Below are 18627 nucleotides of genomic sequence, written 5' to 3' on the forward strand. Positions count from 1 at the left end.
TTGTCAAGATTGAACCCTTTTTCTTAATGCTGACTTCATGTCGCTATTTTGATTCTTTGCAGAGCCATGTTCACACACTCCCCATCTTCCCATTCATTAGTAAAGCACCTGCTAATGTTAATAAACTATTGCTATTATATTGGCGCAAATGTGTCACTGTTTTAAATAGCCCGATATAGCTCCGCTATAGCGTTTACAAAAGGTCTTGCGCTAAGAGACTTTGGTCCAAACAAATGAACAAATATTTTAAATAGCGCGCTATAGCTCCGCTATAGCATTTGGAAGAGGTCCGCCGCTAAGATGCTTAGCGCGCTATTTAAAACTATGAAATGTGTACAGTGTGATCATCTCCCATCATCTTCCTATGGTTCCTGCTCCCAGTGTTGATCATTATTCTCCTGTGGGCATCAAAGAAATAGAATGTAAGTAGGATGACCCTAATTTTTTTTATCCCAATAATGGATTTGGCATATGAGAGTGTGACGTTTTTCTTACTGAGGTTCAGTAGCAGTCACCATTCTTCAATCATTTATGAAAGGATCTAAAAAAACATTTCCTAGCTGATATGTATTCCAAATCCCGACTTAGAAATGGTCATTTTAGATGGAGCGGAGTACACAATTATTATAGTTACATTTGTTTTCTTGCCGGACCAAGTTATTTAATAATGATATGAATATCTTGCAATATGGTTGGTGGTGTGTTAGACACTTGATCAAACAAATAACTTTTTCAGAATAAATGGACCCAAGTTGTTTTTAGAACTTGCTTCCCTGCATATTCTATGGACTCCATGAAGATTTAAATCACATCAGATATAAACCATGTTTCAAAGAAATGTACTCAGATAGCCATCCAAATGAAGATGCTCTTTAGTTCTCATTCTCATTGTTGCGAGTGTTGTGAGTGCACGGAAGATAGCTTATGCAATTCATAGTGTTGTCTTTGATTGTATGAGTATTTTGTTTGCCGTTACATTGGGCAATATAATGTTTCAGAGGTCATGGGCCATGATAAGGTAGAGTTTGATGTACCACCATGTGGTGGTCATAAACTTGCAGTGGAAGGATACCGACAAATCGCATAGCATGGCAATATGGTTATTTCCATGACGCTTCCCTATGGCATGTTCTAGGTACGCTTTTTCTGTGACATTATTTGTATGACATGGGAAAGTGATTGATGTAATGCTCAAGCTTCGTGTTATGATACTATCATGTGATTTCCATTGTTTGTTCTTGCGTATGGATATTTGTGTGCTAGCGTTGGACCTTTATTTTCTTTACTTCTAGCGTAATGTGTTTTAAGGTCACACTTTGGTTAGTCCCATATATTTATGTGAAGGATTGCTGAAATGAACTACAAAATTTGATCGTCGCCTTTTCAGCATTCTTTATGTTTAGCATTCTCCTATTGTAGGTTTGCTATTTGGTAGACAATCATCTACGTACTTAAGAAAATGAAATGTATATTGACTTTTGTTATTTATGTAAGGTCGTAGTACAACTGATAATAATAATATATATTGTGACTATATTACATGCTTGCTAATAATAATACCATCTCCAAACATAGCATTTGCATACTGATGAAATGTAGCCTAAGTTCGAACAAGTGTGTCATAGCGTAGCTTATGAATAATGTACCTTTTCAGATTAGTACATGCCATTTTTTGCCCTGAAACTGTAGGTTATAGAAGCTCTTCTGATATTCTATAGCTCATCTTTCGTTTTATTATATAGGTATTACATGGTTAGTGTTTGTTCAGTGAACGGTCAGCCTAACTAGACCTGAAGCTCATACACATGTCCTATCTCGGCGAGGGCATGTGTTTGTGCATACTCCTCCCTGTTCAAGTGCTAACGCAGACAAATGCATTAATGAATGTCTACTTTGGAACTGTGTATTGTCTTTTTGCTGGTAATATATTTGTGTTAGAACATAACCAATGTTAAGTATTCAAGCAGTCATGTGGCGTAAGCATTGTAAATTTGAACTGTTCAAAATATATACATGATTGAAATTTATTATTTCTAAAATAGACGGGCGCGGCAACGCGCGCCTTCATGGTCTAGTATCCATCAAAACATGCTCATCATAACGTCAGAGGTGTTCGGGCTGAACCATTTTTCACCACCTTCAACATGGTGACCACAAGGTGAGCTTGCGTGCGCTGGTAAGCAATGCTTCGCATTCTCTTTCCTGATCATTGGCATGTGTCTGTGTCTTCGGGTCTGCTGTAGCATTTGTATACTTTATCAGAGCAAGGAAGTTTTATAGGCGAGTTATATACGCTAGACTGCTGTCTTTTTGTTTTGTAAACGACGCTCTGTTTTTGTTCTGTTCTTACAACAATATCATGTTACATTTGGTCAGGGCTGAAGGAATGCAGAATTGGGTTGCTTAATTAGTTAATTAATTAATGAACGGGCCAATTCAGATTTGGGTTGCTTAATTAACTCTAGGAGCAGGAGAAATTCGATTGCTAATTGCGTATTGTCACTGTCATGCGTAGTGGCGACATTGTGTTGGTGAAATGGTAATGAAGCCTGCATGATACCATGTTTATTTTTTAATTCCCTGAAAAAAACTTGTTAGCCTTTTGGTGTATGAAAAGCGTGTGGTTCTTGTTACTGTAGCATTTTGTATTGTTGCACGCTTTATATGCAGCAGCATTACAAGTGAGAGAAGAAAGAAATATTGTTTCAGTTGAGAGGTGCATTATTTTTCTCTCACCAAACACTGCATTTTTGTTTTGTAAGGGAGCACTAGTGAACAAGCTCATTCTTTTTCCTTGGCTTCCTGTTGTGATGTCACTTCACTTGTCACCTTGCTTAATATCCCCATTGGCTGCCTCGGGTGCTTTGTCTTTGTCTTTGCCTTTCTTCACCTCTGTCTCCTCTTTCTCCTTGGCTTTCTTCGCTTGAGCCTCCTCTGCCTCCTTCACCTTGGCCGCCGCCGCTTCCTCCTTGGCCTGCTTGAGCGCCTCGATTAGGCCTATCAAGCACACATCCGGGTCCCTCTTTTTCTTCTTCGACATGGGCATCAGGTTCTCTGCAACGTCAGCGGGCGACATGTCGGTCTCCTCGAGCAGGCGCTGGACTTCCCCAAACAGCTCGTGCTCAATGACATCTAGGTAGTTCTTGGCGAGCACCTTGAAGCCCTCAAAGCGGCAGTAGGACATCTCGATGTGCTTGTCCATCCTGCCCCGCCGGATCAGCGCCGGGTCCAGCTTCTCCTTGTGGTTGGTGGTGAAGATGATGATCCGCTCACCTCCGCAAGCAGACCACAGCCCGTCGATGAAGTTAAGCAGGCCCGAGAGCGTCACCTTGGTGGCATCGTCCTTCTCTGGCTCTATCGGTAGCTTGGGCTTGTCATCGTTGTCGGAGTCCTTGTTGCTTGAGGCCTTCTTGTCCTTGCGGCGTTTTCCTGTGAAGTCGACGGAGCAGTCGATGTCCTCTATGACGATGATGGACTTGCCCGTTGTCTCGATGAAGAGCTTCCGTAACTCGGTGTTGTTCTTGACCGCCGTGAGCTCGAGGTCGTAGACGTCATAGTCGAGGAAGTTGGCCATGGCGGCGATCATGGTAGACTTGCCGGTGCCAGGCGGTCCGTAAAGAAGGTACCCACGCTTCCATGCCTTGCCGACCTTGGCATAGTATTCCTTGCTCTCCTGGAAGGCCATGAGGTCGTCGATGACAGCTTCCTTCTCATCGGGGTGCATGGCGAGCGTGTCAAAGGTGGCGGGGTGCTCGAAGGGGACATGGCTCCAGACGCTTTTGCCCTTGTAGGGGTTCCAACTACCACTAGCATTGTTGGTGAAGAGGCGGCGTTGGCGGTTCTTCACAGTGACAGCGCGGCCCTCGCCGAGTACGAAAGGAAGGTAGGAATCAACGACAAGGTCGCGGTGCCGCTGATGGAAGACGACTCGGTAGAAGCGCCTCTCGTCCCCGCCGGGGTATAAGCTGATGACGTTGGCCTTGGACTGCCTCTTGGAGGCGTACCACCAGATGGTGATCCCGGAGAAGTCGTCAGTGACCTCCTCGTGGTCGTCCACGGAGACCCGGAGGTTCTTGCTGTCCTTGCCGAGCTCAGCCTTGAGCTTGCGCGCGCGGCGGGCGCAGGCATCGCTGAGGTAGGCCTCGACGGCAAGGAAGAAGTCGCTGCGCTGGAAGCGCTCGGCGCCGTACTCGGAAATGGTGATCTGGAGGTAGGGATTGAAGAAGGCAGCGAGCTTGGCGGCCCACGTGGTGAGGTAGAGGCGGAAGGTGGGGGGCACGTAGTTCTGCACCACGGACCAGAGGAAGATGACGGTCGCCACCGCCGATCCGAGCCCCGCCCACCTCTCCACCACCGCCGGTGCCATGGCCGGACCTAGCGCTCCTCTTGATATTGTGTGGATGTAAAGCCGTAGTGACCTGGACTGGACTGGACATGCGTGTACATGTTGCGTATATAATGACATGCGTGTGTGGTGATTTTGCTGAAGTTGAAGCTTAGCTAAGCACGTGCTGTCGTGATCGTTGGGGCCGGAGCAGGTGAGGAGAACCGGCGAGCGTTGATCGAACAGTCCATGGAAACGAGATTACTTAATGGATCCAATGGCAAATGCAGACTTGGCTAGCTCAGTTTTGTAGCCAACCAGATGCGTCAGGATTGCGATTGTTAATTGCATCATGAAACATTTTTTAGACGATTGATTGCATCTTGTTACAACAGGCTAGTATAAAATTTTGCATGTGTATTATACAATAGTAGGTAGCTTTGAAACTAATCAGAGATGCATGAGGTCGGCATCGTGCTGAGTCGTCAGCGAGATGAAGCATGGGTGACGATTTGCATGGTGCTGATGACCCCCGAGGACAAGGCACAGTTTAGCTTTTTTTTTTCTTCCCTGGGAAAGGCACAGCTTAGCTGGACGGAAGACGATCGAGGTGGCTCGCTGGGCCGTGAACGAGTACACCGCTCGGTCGGGCGTGTACAAACCACACCGTGCCGAAAGAAACATTAGTACCACACCGCTCGCCACGAATCCTACGTCACGGTCTAAATAGCCTGGTAGTGACCAACCTATTGCCGACGACGCAAGCATATACACCAGCTTGCTGGTCCAGGGTCTGCCGAAGCAAAAAGCAGTCATGACGTACTTCTGGCCGGGCCAGGCCACGGGCCTGTCACCTGAAGTTGCCTTTAACTCAGCATGAGGGGGGCTAAAAGTACGGATTCACGTCAATCTTCTCTTTTCTTCTGAGCCTTCGCTTTTCTTATACCAACATCTATTATAAAAGTTTGAAGTACAAGCTATTTCAAACATATTAAAAATTATATGAATGTCATTGGGCCACCAAACGATCACTATATCGTTGTCAGAACGGCTCACTGAGAGCCTTCATTTTTCAGCCTCTGCTATTCCTATGTTACTTCATTTGCTGAGATTTTAATAGAACTCGACCTTTTGGTCATCCGGAAATTAAGAAATGACGATTTCTTTTAAGGAAAATCATAAGCTTTATTACGGAATAATAGTTGGCAAATATACGATTATAAGGCTATCAACATTTTTTTGAATCTGGCTATCAACATAGGTTAGAACATTATACTCCCAATAACAGCGGGACCTTGTGCGCACGCGCGCACGCACACACACTTATTTGGGTCAATTCATCGGCAACACCACTGAAATTTCTTTTTTTGACGGAACCTCGTCAAAGGGCGGGGAGCTCCCGCATTGCATTAAGAAGAAGAGAATTGGTCCAGTTAATAAGGGAAACCGGACCTAAAAACCGTACATGGCACGGTTAATCAAGGAAAACCGGCGAAGACCACACACACCCGACTAGCACTCAAGGAACATCGTCCGAGCCGGATACAAGAGTGCCTAGGCCCAAGACCATCGACAACACAACATACCCAACCAAATCAACCTCTGCAACCTCAAGAACACGCCTGCAACCAGATGTGCACTCACGCCTAACCTTCAGAAAAATGCTATCACACATTAACCTCCACCAAGGCACGAATTGCCTGGATCGCCGTCGACGTAGCGGTTTCTTGTACATCCGCAAATAAGACTTCATCTTCTCTTGCACATCCTCCTCGGTGACTTTTTTAGATGTCGTTCCCTTCGGTAGCTCCCCAAAAGCCTCCGCCAACCTATATTCAGCATGCTTGGCAGCCGGGATGTTGGAACTTTTGTTCTTATTATCCAAACGTCCACTAGGCCTCTCGGAACAAGTAGATGCCCCTTCAATCTGCACATGAATTGGTGCTTCGAGCAAGGACCGTGGCGCTGTGCAACTGAAACTACTTAGGAACTCATCCAGCAAGGTGGTTCAAGCCGGACCTTGAGGCATGCCAATGTCATCAAGTAGCTTCCCGGACCCCGAAGACATCATAGTGGTCGTGCCCCCTGAAGAAAGCATCACTGGAGAGGAGACCAAGGGAGGTACCTCTACAGCCAAGCCAGCGAGCAAAACCACCTCAATCTGCTCCATGTCCTTGCTCACTTTGACTATCTCCTCAAACGTTCCTTGCTCCTCCTCATGTTGAATCACCATCTAGTGCAAAACTACATCCAAAGTAGGAAGAACATCTGCACCATAGTAGCCAGTACCTCAGACGAGCAAGCAGCCACACTAGTCTCACTAACACCCTTAGCACAAGCAACAACGAGAGGCGCCGGTTCCTCATGCTCACACCAGGGGGGAGGCAGACCCATCGGCGCCGAGGAAGAGAAAGGTCCCCCACCGATCCTCGTAGTCCCTCCCTCTCGCACCTCAGGAGACCCATTGATGGCCGGCGAAGAAACAACACTTCCACTGATAACCTCCAGCCGCTCTAAGAGGATCGAAACCTGAACTGCCCAACCCTGCAGAGTGAACGCCATGTCGCGGAGAGGCTGAATGACCTCCTCTGTACGAGCGGCAGCCAGGGCTTGCACCTCGATGCGCAGCGCCTCGATCTGAGCTGCAAAGTGGGGTTGCAGCAGCCCCAATTCAGCATCAATGGAAGACTTGACGAGGTCGGCAAGACCTGAGCAGGGGGAGCCGGAGTTGCTACAAGGCGCCTCCTGAACGAGCACAGCCGGAGAGGCAGCAACGGAGGCCCACGAGCAATGTCGCGGATATGGCGGAGGCGCGTGGCAGGGTAGCGCATCCGGTGGCCGACGTGGAGAGGCCGCAGGCGAGGGGAGTGGCGGGTTGAAGCTTGTCTGGACGGAAGGCGCGTCAGGCACTCCCGCTCGCGGTGGCCAGAGATGCCACAACCCAGGCACCTTATAGGGTCGCGGCAGTTAGCCACGAAGTGCTCCGACGCGAGGCAACGGAAGCAGCGGCCATACATTCTCCTCTTGAAGGCGAGGGAGAGACCGACCCCTTTCCCGGGAGATGGAGCAGGCGCCTTCTCCATCCGCGAACGACGCTGTCCCCCACCCTCCACCCAAGGCTGCACAGGTGCCTCGGCGACTAGCTTTGGGGTAGAGTTCGCGGGAAGGCGAGGTGGAGGAGGTGGCAGCAGGAGCTCAGAGCACCCTAGGGAGCAAGGGACGGGAGCCTCCAGCCCTCCAACGGCGGCAGCAAGCGAGGGATCTGGATCTGGATTAGGAGGGCGGAGGGAGCGAGGGGTGGAGGTGGAGTGGTAGCTGGGAGGGCTGCTAGGGAGAGGGAGGAGGAAGCTGAGGAGGCCATGAGACAAGGATGAGAGGAGCTCGGGGATCGAATATGTGTGTTGGTTGAGGCGTACCCGTACTGCTTCATTTACATGAAATAACATCACACGCACGAAACCAAGCCTTAGGATAACTCCAATGCGGATCACGTATTGGACACCACCATTGTCTAAAAAACCTATTGGACATCACCAAGACCTCTTTTCCCCCTCATGCTAGGGTTAGCTTTTTCCTCAGAGGCGATGGCGACTTGGGCTTAGAGAGGACGACCTCCATGATGTTCCTGTGCAACAGGATGAAGCACTGACGACTAATTTGACATGATGGATAGCCATTGCCCGAGTCCATATGGACAAGCCCAACAACCAATATTGGTTTTAGAAGAACATGAGAGCGGGGTGGAATTTGGCCAAGGAGGTGAACCTTCGCCCCTGAACGACAACCTTTACACCTTGCAGTTCTATTGCCTTGACGATTCGAAACAGGTTGGAAGAAGGGCCCTAGAATTTCCGTGGTAATGTCGTGGTGTTGGCGCCATATGAAGGGTTTACAAAACCCTCGTCGACCAAGCTCGATTCTCTGAAGATATGGACCTAAATCGACGACCTACCACACGAGTATGTGTCGTTATTGAAATAACTGGCAGGCGATAAACGGGCGGAACAGCGAGGGTCAAGAAATGCGAGCAGCCGCGGGGCCGAGGGGCAGGAGGAGCGGGCCAAGGGTCGCCGGACGGGAGGACGAAGCTGAGGCGGACGGGTGCCACGCAGTTCGGGCGGACCCCAGCTCAGAGCGGCCTGCAACGCCCCATGAACGGCGGCGACGCAGGCGCGACCCATCCCGCGGCAAAGCACCGCCCTTTGCACCGGTCGTCACCTGCGTCGGCGGCAGCCTCCGCGAGCCCGTGCCCGAACCTCGCTCCTGGGAGGTTGAGATGGGGGCCACGCTAGATGGCGCGGCGAGAGCCAGGCGTCGGGGGGGGAGGGATAAGCGGGGATGGGGGCTCTAGCACCGGCGGAGACGGGGTCGTCATCTGCGAGGTCGGCCCACCGGATCCTTACCGGTGCAGCGCCAAGCGGAGCGGCAGGGGGGGACGGGCAGGGCGCGGGAGGCGGCGGAGGCGGGGGCGCCGGCGAGGAGCAGGCAGCGGGGACGACCGAGGGCAAGGGCGCCGGCGAGTCGCCCGAAGGCGGAATCGCAGGAGCGCGCTCCATAAAGCCAATCGTTGCCTGATACCCCTTCCAGCGGCACCCCTTGATCAGATATCTTTTCTTACTGGAGTATTGGCGAAGGTTCACCTCCAAGTCCAGGCGACCGGCCTGCTTCGTCAGCTCCAGGTGGCCCTGCCGCTCCCCTCCTCGGCCTCCGGGACGGCGGCAGCGGCGCTGGTGCATCGAGGGGAAACCCTCCGCGCTGGTACCCCTCCCCCTGCTCCCTGGGCCCTAGGGTCTTGGGCCGTGGCCTAGTGGGCCGCCAGGTGGTGCGGACTGGTCCGGTGTGCCGTTCCCTGGTCCATGCGCCCGAGGGGGTGGGCCCGTTGGGCCGGCCTACTGCCTCTGGGCCGGTTGCTTGCCCTAGGCCCACCTCCGCCGTGCCTGCCATTTGGCTCCCTTACGGGTTCCCCCTCCGCCCCTCCCCCCCGGCACTCAGCCGCCTCCCCCCCATCCTGTCGGTCTGCCTCTCCCTACCTCGACCGCGCCTGCCGCCCCTTCCCTCGGCCCCCTCCCCCGGCCCCCTCCTCCGGCCATGTCCCGCGCTTGGGATGACGGTGAGGCGCGGCGCAAGCGCCGGTACGAGGATCTCCGGGACCCGCCTCGCCCCTCTCCGGACTCTCTCCGCCGCGAGGAAGACTTGCGCCGGGAGCTCCGCGGCCGCGATCGCGACTCCTCTCGCCCGTCTGCCCGGGAGGATCGCCAGGACGCGCGCTGGTCACCCGACCGCTCCGCATGGCGTGGCCGGTCGCGCTCCCCCCTGTCGCGGGTGGCCGGCCGGCTCGCCGCCGCTCCCCCTCCCCGGTGCACCGTCACGACCGTTCACCCTCCCTGCCCCGGCAACAGCGCCCTCCATCCCCGCGCCCTCCCGCACCGGCTCCGGCTGCCCCCACCCGGAAATATGTCCCGCCCCATGCCTCCTCCTCGGCCACACCCCTCGCTTCGGGTGTCATGGGTGGGGGGCAGCCCCGTGGCCTCCAAGGGCATTCCAAGAAGAAGAAGAGGCGTGGCCAGGGCCGGGCTGTGCAAAACCCGGCCAGCTGCATCCCCGGCTCAACTCCGCTCCCGTGTCCGGTGTCCGGCCCCCCCGGTCCGCCCTGCTTCAACTGTGGTATTGAGGGCCACACTCAAGTCAACTGCGCCAACCCCGCCTGCTGCTACATCTGCAAGGACCTCGGACACCCTGCCCTCTTATGCCCGGATCGGCCGATCCCGGACAAGCTAAGGATGTATGGACATGGGATCGAGGGGTTGGGGTTCTTCCACATTGAGGTCCCCGACATCTCGCCACCCACCCCATCCCTCCAGGCGGTGGTCATAGTGATAGACGGTGTGGCCTCCCCCGAGATGATCGAGGCGGAGCTCAACCACCTGTACCGCCGTCAGTTGGATTGGGCGGTCACTCCCATCTCTGGCACCGAGTTCTCTGTGGTCTTCCCCGACTCCGTCAGCCACGGATACGCCACCCGCAGCGACCAGATCACACTTGCCCTCAACAAACTCATCGTCGACATTTCCGAGCCGATTCTCGACCCGAAGGCGGTGGCCGTTCTCGACACGGCCTGGATCCTTATTGCTAGTCTCCCCGACATCGCGCGCTCTGAGCGTGTCATCCGTCAAATGTCACGGATTCTGGGCAAGGTGGTCGTCGTCGATGAGCTTTCCCTCCGCAAGGAGGAGGAGGTGCGAGTCAAGGTCAAGTGCCTCGACTCCGACAAGCTGCGGGCCACCATTCGGGTCTTCTTCAACGACCAAGGATTCGACCTCCGCATTGCTCCCAAGCCGCCCAACCATGTGGGGCGCCCTCGCTTCACTGACGACGTTCCTCCCGGTGGTCGCTCGGACCCTCACGATGACTATCACGGTCGCCACCACCCCCGCTCCCACCGCTCTGACGACGAGGATGGTTCGGAGTATAGCCCCTCCCACTCCCCTCCGCCGGCGCCCCCGCCCTCTACCTCGACCCAGGGTGGGCGGCCGGCCGGCCGGTCCCTTTGCGACTCTGCCTGAGGGGCTCCTTTCGCTCCTACCCTCGACACCGTTCGCGGAGCAGCAGTCCAGCGACACCTCCAGCGTCGGGCTCGTCGTCATCCCGGCGTCCTCGCCTCGCTCTCCTGATGCGCTGGCTGCGCCTCCTCCGTCTGGTCCGACAGCCTCTTCCCCCGCCCTGGGCTCCCTCCCTGTCCAGCCAGATTCGTCCCCGCCGGCCTCCCCCCGCCCCTCGGGACCCGTCCCATCTCTCGCGACTCCCGATGCACCCGCCCTGGTGCCCTCGCCTGAGTCTCCTGCTGTGGCCCTCGACGGGGTGCCGACCCCTCCACCGCCAGTCCAGATGGCTTCTCCCCCACTACCTCTGGTGCTGCAGGTGCAGGCCGGGCCAGACGTGGCGCTGGCGGCCGCTCCCCCGCCTTCCTCGCCTCGCCTGCCTGCGGTCTCCCCCCTCCCCCCCGCCGACGACTACCGCTGGATGTGCGGGTGCCTCCGCCCTGACTACTCCCCTGGCGGCGCCCCCACACCCACCGCGGTCCACGGCCTACACCAGACGCGGCCGGTCGACGTCGACTCCGGTGACATCCTCGCGGGGCAGTGCCCGGATTGACGCTGCTCGCCCGGTTGGCAGCCCCGCCCTTCCCATCTCGGAGCGGGCTGAGCTCCGGGCTGCGGCGCGTAACCTCGAGCCAGGTACCCCGGTCATCCCCGCTTCTTCTGCTACATGTTCCTCTGTGTTGGAGTCGGTCCCACTTGGACATCTTGCCAAGGTCACGGCCGACTCTGATATAGTGTTTAGGGGGAAGTTGCTCCCCCAGAGTCCAGATCGAGGCCATCCGCGCCCGGGAAGTCCTGGATGGCCGGCTGGCCGAGACCCGTGCCCGCCTGGCCTCCTCCTCCTCGGAGGCTAGCGGCCCTCCCCCGGACCCCCAGTCGTCCCGTCTGGCGGCCCCCGCCCCCCTGGAGATTCGGGGCCGCACCCGATCCCGCACCGCCGCCCTCCGCGCGCAAAGCGCCTCCCGTGTCCTGGGGTCAAGCAGCCCCTCCATGGCGGTCTGATGCGGACTCTCTTCTTGAACATCTGCGGGTTCGGCCAGGATGGCCGACGCTGCCAACTCATCGAATACATGCGTGACGAACACATTGACATAGTTGCAATCCAAGAGACCATGCAAACCGATTTCACCCTGGCCGAGCTTGAGCACCTGAGCACCCACTTGTTCGCCTGGCATTGGCTCCCTTCTAGTGGGATCGCCGGGCACTCTGGTGGCATCCTATTAGGTGTCAAGGATGCCACCTTTGAGGTTGGGAGCATGGATAGGGGTGAGTTCTTTGTGAGCATGGAAATCTTCGAGCGCGCACTGAACTTTAAGTGGGAGATCATTATAGTCTATGGCCCCGCCGACCACAGTCGCTCGGTGTCCTTCCTCGACGAGCTCTCGAGTAAGGTATCCGCGGCCCGCTTCCCGTCGTCATCGGTGGCGACTTCAACCTTCTCTGATCTGCAGAGGACAAGAATAGCGGCTTAGTTAACTTCCCACGCATGAAGTTGTTCAACGACTGTATTGCAGATCTCGGTTTGCGGGAATTGGATAGGATTGGTGCCAGGTTCACCTGGACCAATCGCCAGGCCGACCCAACGCGCTCCGTGCTGGATCGGGTCTTGGTATCTCCTGAGTGGGAGTTGAGGTACCCCCTTGCCTCCCTCCGCGCCATCACGCGTATTGGATCGGACCACGTTCCTCTTCTTCTATCCTCTCAGGATGAACGCCCCCCCCTCTGCCCCTAGATTCCGCTTCGAGACGTTCTGGCTTAACCAGAACGGTTTCGCTGAGGCCGTGCGCAGCCGCTGGCTGGAAGCCCGCCTTGCTTCCCACCGATCCATCTCGGCGGTGGATGACTGGCACTTCTGTGCCAAGCGCGCCCGTCAGTTCATGAAGGGCTGGGGCGCGAATCTCGGGAGGGACCTCCGTCTTCGCAAGAAAGCCCTCCTTGACTCCATTCAGGCCCTGGACCTTCGGGCCGACTCGGTGGGCCTCTCTCCTGACGAATGTATGCAGCGGTATGACCTTGAAGACCATCTTATGGTCATATACACCGACGAGGAGGTGTATTGGCACCTTTGAGGTACCCAAAAGTGGGTTCTCCAGGGTGACGCGAATACCGCCTACTTCCAGGCGATCGCCAATGGTCGGCGGCGGCGGAATACCATCCCCCTGCTGTGGGATGGCGAGACGCATCTCCAGCGGCCTGCTGACAGTCGTGCCCACGTTGACGGCTTCTATCAAGCCCTGTTTGCAGCCCCCCTAGCTCTTGCGCCACACTTCTGGGTCGGACCGCAGTGTGTCTCGGCCGCAGACAATGCGGCCCTCACGGCCCGTTCTCTGAGGAGGAAGTGTGGCTGGCGATTAAAGGGATGAACCCATCATCCGCCCCGGGACCTGGCGGCTTGCCGGTTGAGTTCTTTTAGACCTTCTGGCCCGCCATCAAACAGGAGGTCATGGCCATCTTCGAGGAGTTCTATGTCGGTTCCATAGATCTCAAGCGCCTTAACTACAGGATTATCACTCTGATTCCCAAGGTCCCAGGCACCTCTAACATCCACCAGTTCCGTCCTATCACGATGATCAATGTGATCTTCCGCATTCTTGCCAAGGGGTACGCCAATAGGGTGGCCCCTTTAGCTGACCGAATAAACCACCCGGATCAATCCGCCTTCATTCAGGGTCGATATATCTTGGATGGGGTCCTAGACTTCCACGAACTCCTACATGAGGTGCGCTCCAAAAACCTCAAGGCGGTTTTCCTGAAGATCGACTTCCATAAGGCGTACGACACGGTTAGTTGGCCCTTCCTTCGGGAAGTGCTGCTTAGAAAAGGGTTCGATGATCGCTGGGTATCCTGGGTCACGCAGATGGTGTCGTCAGGTCGCACCGCGGTGAACATCAATGGGGAAATCGGGCCCTACTTCCCCACCTCCTGTGGGGTTAGACAGGGTGACCCCTTTTCCCCGTTTTTGTTCAATATGGTGGTTGATGCCCTGGCCTCGATCCTGGATAAGGCCAAGGCCGCCGGCCACATTCTAGGCATCGCCCCGCACTTGGTGGAGGGAGGAGGCGTTTCCCTTCTCCAATACGCCGATGACACCATCATCATGGTTCAAGGCTCGGCGCCTGAGATGTCAAACCTCAAATTTCTCCTACTCTGTTTTCAACACCTGTCGAGCCTCAAAATAAATTTTGATAAAAGCGAGGTGATGATTCTGGGTTATTCGCCCGCTGAGAGCCAGAGCATCGCTAACCGACTTAACTATCGGTTGGGGACATTCCCTAGTACCTACCTTGGGGTTCCCCTTAGTGACTCTCGCCTGTCCATGGCCGACCTTCGGCCCTCAGTGCTCAAGCTTCAACACCGCATCGAGCTGTGGCAGGGCTGATGGCTCTCTAAGGTAGCCCATACGATCCTCATCAACTCGTCCCTCTCCAGCCTCCTCCTATTCACCATGAGCTTCTACAGCTTCCCTGAGACTCTCCACCACGAGATTGGTTCGGTCCAGGCCCGGTTCTATTGGGCGGGCGAGGGTGACAAGCAGAAGTACCATATGGTGCGCTGGTCCGAAATCTGCAAGCCCCGGGACCTGGCGCTCCTCACTCGTTGGCTCTAGCTCATTGCGAATGGCGATGGAGGCCTGTGGTTGCAGATTGTGCACCAGAAATACCTGCGTGGGCAACCCCTCGCCTTCTGCGTCCGGACCGGAGGGTCCCAGTTCTGGCAATCTGTCATTCAGCTACTACCGGTCCTCCGCATTGGGACCTCCATCTCGATCGGAACTGGGTCATCCACGCTGTTTTGGCTGGACCCCTGGGCTGGGGACTGCTACCTCTTGAGCACTGCGTTGGTTTTCCCTTGAAGAGGAAAGGGTGATGCAGTAAAGCAGCTTAAGTATTTCCCTCAGTTTTTGAGAACCAAGGTATCAATTCAGTAGGAGGCCACGCACGAGTCCCTCGCACCTACACAAACAAATAAATCCTCGCAACCAACGGAATAAAGGGGTTGTCAATCCCTTCACGGTCACTTACAAGAGTGAGATCTGATAGATATGATAAGATAATATTTTTGGTATTTTTATGATAAAGATGCAAAGTAAAGAAAGCAAAATAAAAACGGCGCGAGAAATAACTTGTTGTCGGGAGATTAAATATGACGGAAAATAGACCCGGGGGCCATAGGTTTCACTAGTGGCTTCTCTCGAGAGCATAAGTATTACGGTGGGTAAACAAATTACTGTTGAGCAATTGACAAAATTGAGCATAGTTATGAGAATATCTAGGTATGATCATGTATATAGGCATCACGTCCGCGACAAGTACACCGACTCCTGCCTGCATCTACTACTATTACTCCACACATCAACCGCTATCCAGCACGCATCTAGAGTATTAAGTTCAAAAGAACAGAGTAACGCTTTAAGTAAGATGACATGATGTAGAGGGATAAACTCATGCAATATGATATAAACCCCATCTTGTTATCCTCGATGGCAACAATACAATACATGCCTTGCTGCCCAATTGTCACTGGGAAAGGACACCGCAAGATTGAACCCAAAGCTAAGCACTTCTCCCATTGCAAGAAAGATCAATTTAGTAGGCCAAACCAAACTGATAATTCGAAGAGACTTGCAAAGATAACCAATCATACATAAAAGAATTCAGAGAAGATTCAAATATTGTTCATAGATAAACTTGATCATAAACCCACAATTCATCGGTCTCAACAAACACACCGCAAAAGAAGATTACATCGAATAGATCTCCACAAGAGAGGGGAGAACATTGTATTGAGATCCAAAAAGAGAGAAGAAGCCATCTAGCTAATAACTACGGACCCGAAGGTCTGAGGTAAACTACTCACACATCATCGGAGAGGCTATGGTGTTGATGTAGAAGCCCTCCGTGATCGATGCCCCCTCCGGCGGAGCTCCGGAAAAGGCCCAAAATGGGATCTCACGGGTATAGAAGGTTGCGGCGGTGGAATTAGGTTTTTGGCTCCGTATGTGGTAGTTTGGGGGTACGTAGGTATATATAGGAGGAAGAAGTACGTCGGTGGAGCAACGTGGGGCCCACGAGGGTGGAGGGCGCGCCCAGGGGGTAGGCACGCCCCCTACCTCGTGCCTTCCTGGTTGATGTCTTGATGTAGGGTCCAAGTCCTCTGGATCACGTTCGTTCCAAAAATCACGTTCCCAAAGGTTTCATTCCGTTTGGACTCCGTTTGATATTCTTTTTCTGCGAAACTCTGAAATAGGCAAAAAATAGCAATTCTGGGCTGGGCCTCCGGTTAATAGGTTAGTCCCAAAAATAATATAAAAGTGTATAATAAAGCCCATTAATGTCCAAAACAGAATATAATATAGCATGGAACAATCAAAAATTATAGATATGTTGGAATGCTACTTGGCATAATTTCAATGTAATTCTCTTAATTGTGGTATGAATATTCAGATCCGAAAGATTCAAGACAAAAGTTTAATATTGACATAAAAATAATAATACGTCAAGCATACTAACTAAGCAATTATGTCTTCTCAAAATAACATGGTGAAAGAAAGTTATACCTACAAAATCATATAGTCTAGCTATGCTCTATCTTCACCACACAAAGTATTTAAATCATGCACAACCCCGATGACAAGCCAAGCAATTGTTTCATACTTTTGATGTTCTCAAACTTTTTCAATCTTCACGCAATACATGAGCGTGAGCCATGGATATAGCACTATATGTGGAATAGAAGGGTGGTTGTGGAGAAGACAAAAAAAGGAGAAGATAGTCTCACATCAACTAGGCGTGTCAACGGGCTATGGAGATGCCCATTAATAGATATCAATGTGAGTGAGTAGGGATTTCCATGCAACGGATGCACTAGAGCTATAAGTATATGAAAGCTCAACAAAAGGAACTAAGTGGGTGTGCATCCAACTCGCTTGCTCATGAAGACCTAGGGCATTTTGAGGAAGCCCGTCATTGGAATATACAAGCCAAGTTCTATAATGAAAATTCCCACTAGTATATGAAAGTGATATCATAGGAGACTCTCTATCATGAAGATCATGGTGCTACTTTGAAGCACAAGTGTGGTAAAAGGATAGTAACATTGTCCCGTCTCTCTTTTTCTCTCATCATTTTTTTATTTGCGCCTTTTCTCTTTTTTTATGGCCTCTTTTTTTTAGTCCGGAGTCTCATCCCGACTTGTGGGGGAATCATAGTCTCCATCATCCTTTCCTCACTTGGGACAATGCTCTAAAAATTATGATCATCGCACTTTTATTTACTTACAACTCAACAATTACAACTCAATACTTAGAACAAAATATGACTCTATGTGAATGCCTCCGGCGGTGTACCGGGATATGCAATGAATCAAGAGTGACATGTATGAAAGAATTATGAACGGTGGCTTTGCCACAAATACGATGTCAACTACATGATCATGAGAAGCAATATGACAATAATGGAGTGTGTCATAGTAAACGAAACGGTGGTAAGTTGCATGGCAATATATCTCGGAATGGCTATGGAAATGCCATGATAGGAAGGTATGGTGGCTGTTTTGAGGAAGGTATATGGTGGGTGTATGATAACGGCGAAAAGTGTGCGGTATTAGAGAGGCTAGCAATGATGGAAGGAAGAAAAGTGCGTATAATCCATGGACTCAACATTAGTCATAAAGAACTCATATACTTATTGCAAAAATCTACAAGTTATCAAAGCAAAGTATTACGCGCATGCTCCTAGGGGGGATAGTTTGGTAGGAAAAGACCATCGCTCGTCCCCGACCGCCACTCATAAGGAAGACAATCAATAAATAAATCATGCTCCGACTTCATCACATAACGGTTCACCATACGTGCATGCTACGGGAATCACAAACTTTAACATAAGTATTTCTCAAATTCACAACTACTCAACTATCATTACTCTAATATCATCATCTCCAAATCTCAAAACAGTTATTGTAGAGTTTTTATTGGGTCTCTTGATTAACTTCTAAGCCGTGCTTCTCTCGCACATTTGCTAACCGTGTGCGCTTGCCCTAAGCTTCCCCTACCCCAATCTCCGTTCGTCAACCCTCGTTCTTCTTCTGTCCCAGGTAAAAAGCACATGCGTAAGCAGCATGCTCCGATCCGTATTAACGTTTTACATTTAGGTTTTTCATTTGATAGTTATTGAAGCATCAGATCCGGTACAACGACTTCATTCTCTAAAGGAATATAAAAACAATTTGAAAATCTAAACAAGTGTTATAAACTCTGTCATACTACTTTTCTCGAAGGAGTAGATGAGAAGATTTCTGGTAAATTTGTAGTTGTTGCCTGCCTTCAATATGGCTAACATATTTGAAGCTATTCGTTGTCTACCTTCAACGTTGAAACTTGTTTTTAAATTGTTATGATATTCTTGTGTTCTTAACATAGTTTTTCTGAATTATTTAGGTATGATTTGCCCTACCTGCCGCCAACCAGGCGGCCCTTGCGAACCACACCCTGAAGTTCTCCAGGAGTTTGAGGTTATTCTTGATGAAAATTGCTGCAACCGCATGGTTAGTAAGCATCACTAACACATTAGTTGCTTACAACACAGTAGAAATCGTCACTGTCACTCATACCCCCTTGCACCTACACTAGGTTCCCCTGCTGCCACTTCTTCGCACCTGCCTTGTGTTTTCATTTTCCATTAGTTTGCCTGCCTATGCCCTGATTAA

General features: G+C 52.1%; 1 protein-coding gene across 1 annotated transcript; it reads right to left on the reverse strand.

Moving 5' to 3' along the window:
* Positions 1-1507: 1507 nt before the first annotated feature.
* Positions 1508-5097, reverse strand: LOC141027874 (AAA-ATPase ASD, mitochondrial-like). The gene has a single exon (XM_073505420.1). It carries the CDS (start codon positions 4463-4465, stop codon positions 2819-2821), a length of 1647 nt encoding a protein of 548 aa, XP_073361521.1. The 5' UTR covers positions 4466-5097; the 3' UTR covers positions 1508-2818.
* Positions 5098-18627: the final 13530 nt, after the last annotated feature.

Source organism: Aegilops tauschii, chromosome 7 (genome assembly GCF_002575655.3).
Source record: "Aegilops tauschii subsp. strangulata cultivar AL8/78 chromosome 7, Aet v6.0, whole genome shotgun sequence".
NCBI classification, from domain to species: domain Eukaryota; kingdom Viridiplantae; phylum Streptophyta; class Magnoliopsida; order Poales; family Poaceae; genus Aegilops; species Aegilops tauschii.